The sequence below is a fragment of the Dipodomys ordii genome, unplaced genomic scaffold, assembly GCF_000151885.1.
Source record: "Dipodomys ordii isolate 6190 unplaced genomic scaffold, Dord_2.0 Scaffold224, whole genome shotgun sequence".
NCBI lineage: Eukaryota > Metazoa > Chordata > Mammalia > Rodentia > Heteromyidae > Dipodomys > Dipodomys ordii.
Genome location: NW_012267440.1, coordinates 277,377 through 278,569, shown reverse-complemented (window position 1 = coordinate 278,569; position 1,193 = coordinate 277,377). Strand labels below are relative to the sequence as shown.

General features: G+C 45.6%; 1 protein-coding gene across 1 annotated transcript in view; it reads right to left on the bottom strand.

Moving 5' to 3' along the window:
• Positions 1-966, bottom strand: part of Faxdc2 (fatty acid hydroxylase domain containing 2) — a 14,021-nt gene extending 13,055 nt beyond the window's left edge. Inside the window, 2 exon segments of the mRNA XM_013035825.1 lie at positions 286-389; positions 779-966. Coding sequence (XP_012891279.1) covers positions 286-389; positions 779-966 — 292 coding nt within the window.
• Between the last annotated feature and the right edge of the window lie 227 nt (positions 967-1,193).

Here is a 1,193-nt window from a genome sequence, read left to right as displayed (position 1 = left end):
ATAAGCAAAAAGAAAAAAGCCGGAAGTGGCGCTGTGGCTCAAGTGGTAGAGCAAAGCCTTGAGCTGAAGAGCTGAGGGACAGTGCCCAGGCCCAGAGTTCAGGCCCCACGACCCCCCTAAAAAAATAGTTAGCATAAAACCTAATCTGGAAGTGTGGTTCAAGTAATAGAGCTTCAGCTGGGAGTGAACAGTGAGAGTGCAAGGTTCTAAGTTCAAATCCCATTACAGCACAAACAGAATAAAGCTAGAATTAGGTACCTTAACACTCCATACAGGAAATCTCACCTGCAATGAAAAGGATCAGCTCTTTGTCTTCAAATGTGGATAGTATTCTCTCCCATTGGGCTTGCCAAAAGTAGCCAGAAGCACCCCAAAATCTCTGACGATGCCTTGAAAGAAAACAACATTCAAGCTACGTGCCAGTGGCTCACACCTGTCATCCTAGCTACTCAGATGGCTAAGATTCCAGGGTCATACTTCAAAGCTAGCAGGGGCAGGAAAGTCCATGAGACTCTTACCTCCAATAAACCACCAGAAAACCAGAAATGGTGCTGTAGCTAAAGTGGTAGAGCACTCACCTTGAGCTGAAGTGCAGGGACAGAACCCAGGCCCAAAATTCAAGCTCTAGGACCAGCACCCATTACCCACTCCCCACAAAAAGAAAAAGGAAATAAAAAGAAAAACCATTCAACATTCCAGGTGAACATGGATTGACCGCTCTGGGATCTCACCCTATGGCTCCCAGATCCTAGCTTTGAGATGGGGAGAGCAAACTTACCATGGGATCGAATTCCAGAAGGCCACAAACAAGAGGAGCCCAGAGCCCAGGATAAAAGCGGTTCTCTTCATGGAACCGCACAAGCAATTGTGAGACTCTGCAAGACTCCCTCCTGTCCCCTGCTGTTCTGGGTAATGTGGGATCTGGTGTTGTCCTTTTTCTATCTGTGGGAAGATGTGCTCACCCATGGTTCATGGCTGTACCTGAATATGCTTATCAAAACTAGTCTTTCAGGTTTGAGGATTCAGAAAGGGAATGAACCTGACACCAGAAAAAAACTATTGGGCAATGTTATCATGCAAAACATACGTGAGGGCCCTAGCACCTGTATAATTATGTAACAAGTCATCTTGGCAAACAGAGATATTTTGTCAACATGGTCAAAGTCAAGGCACTTTGTCTTCACAGTTTGTTT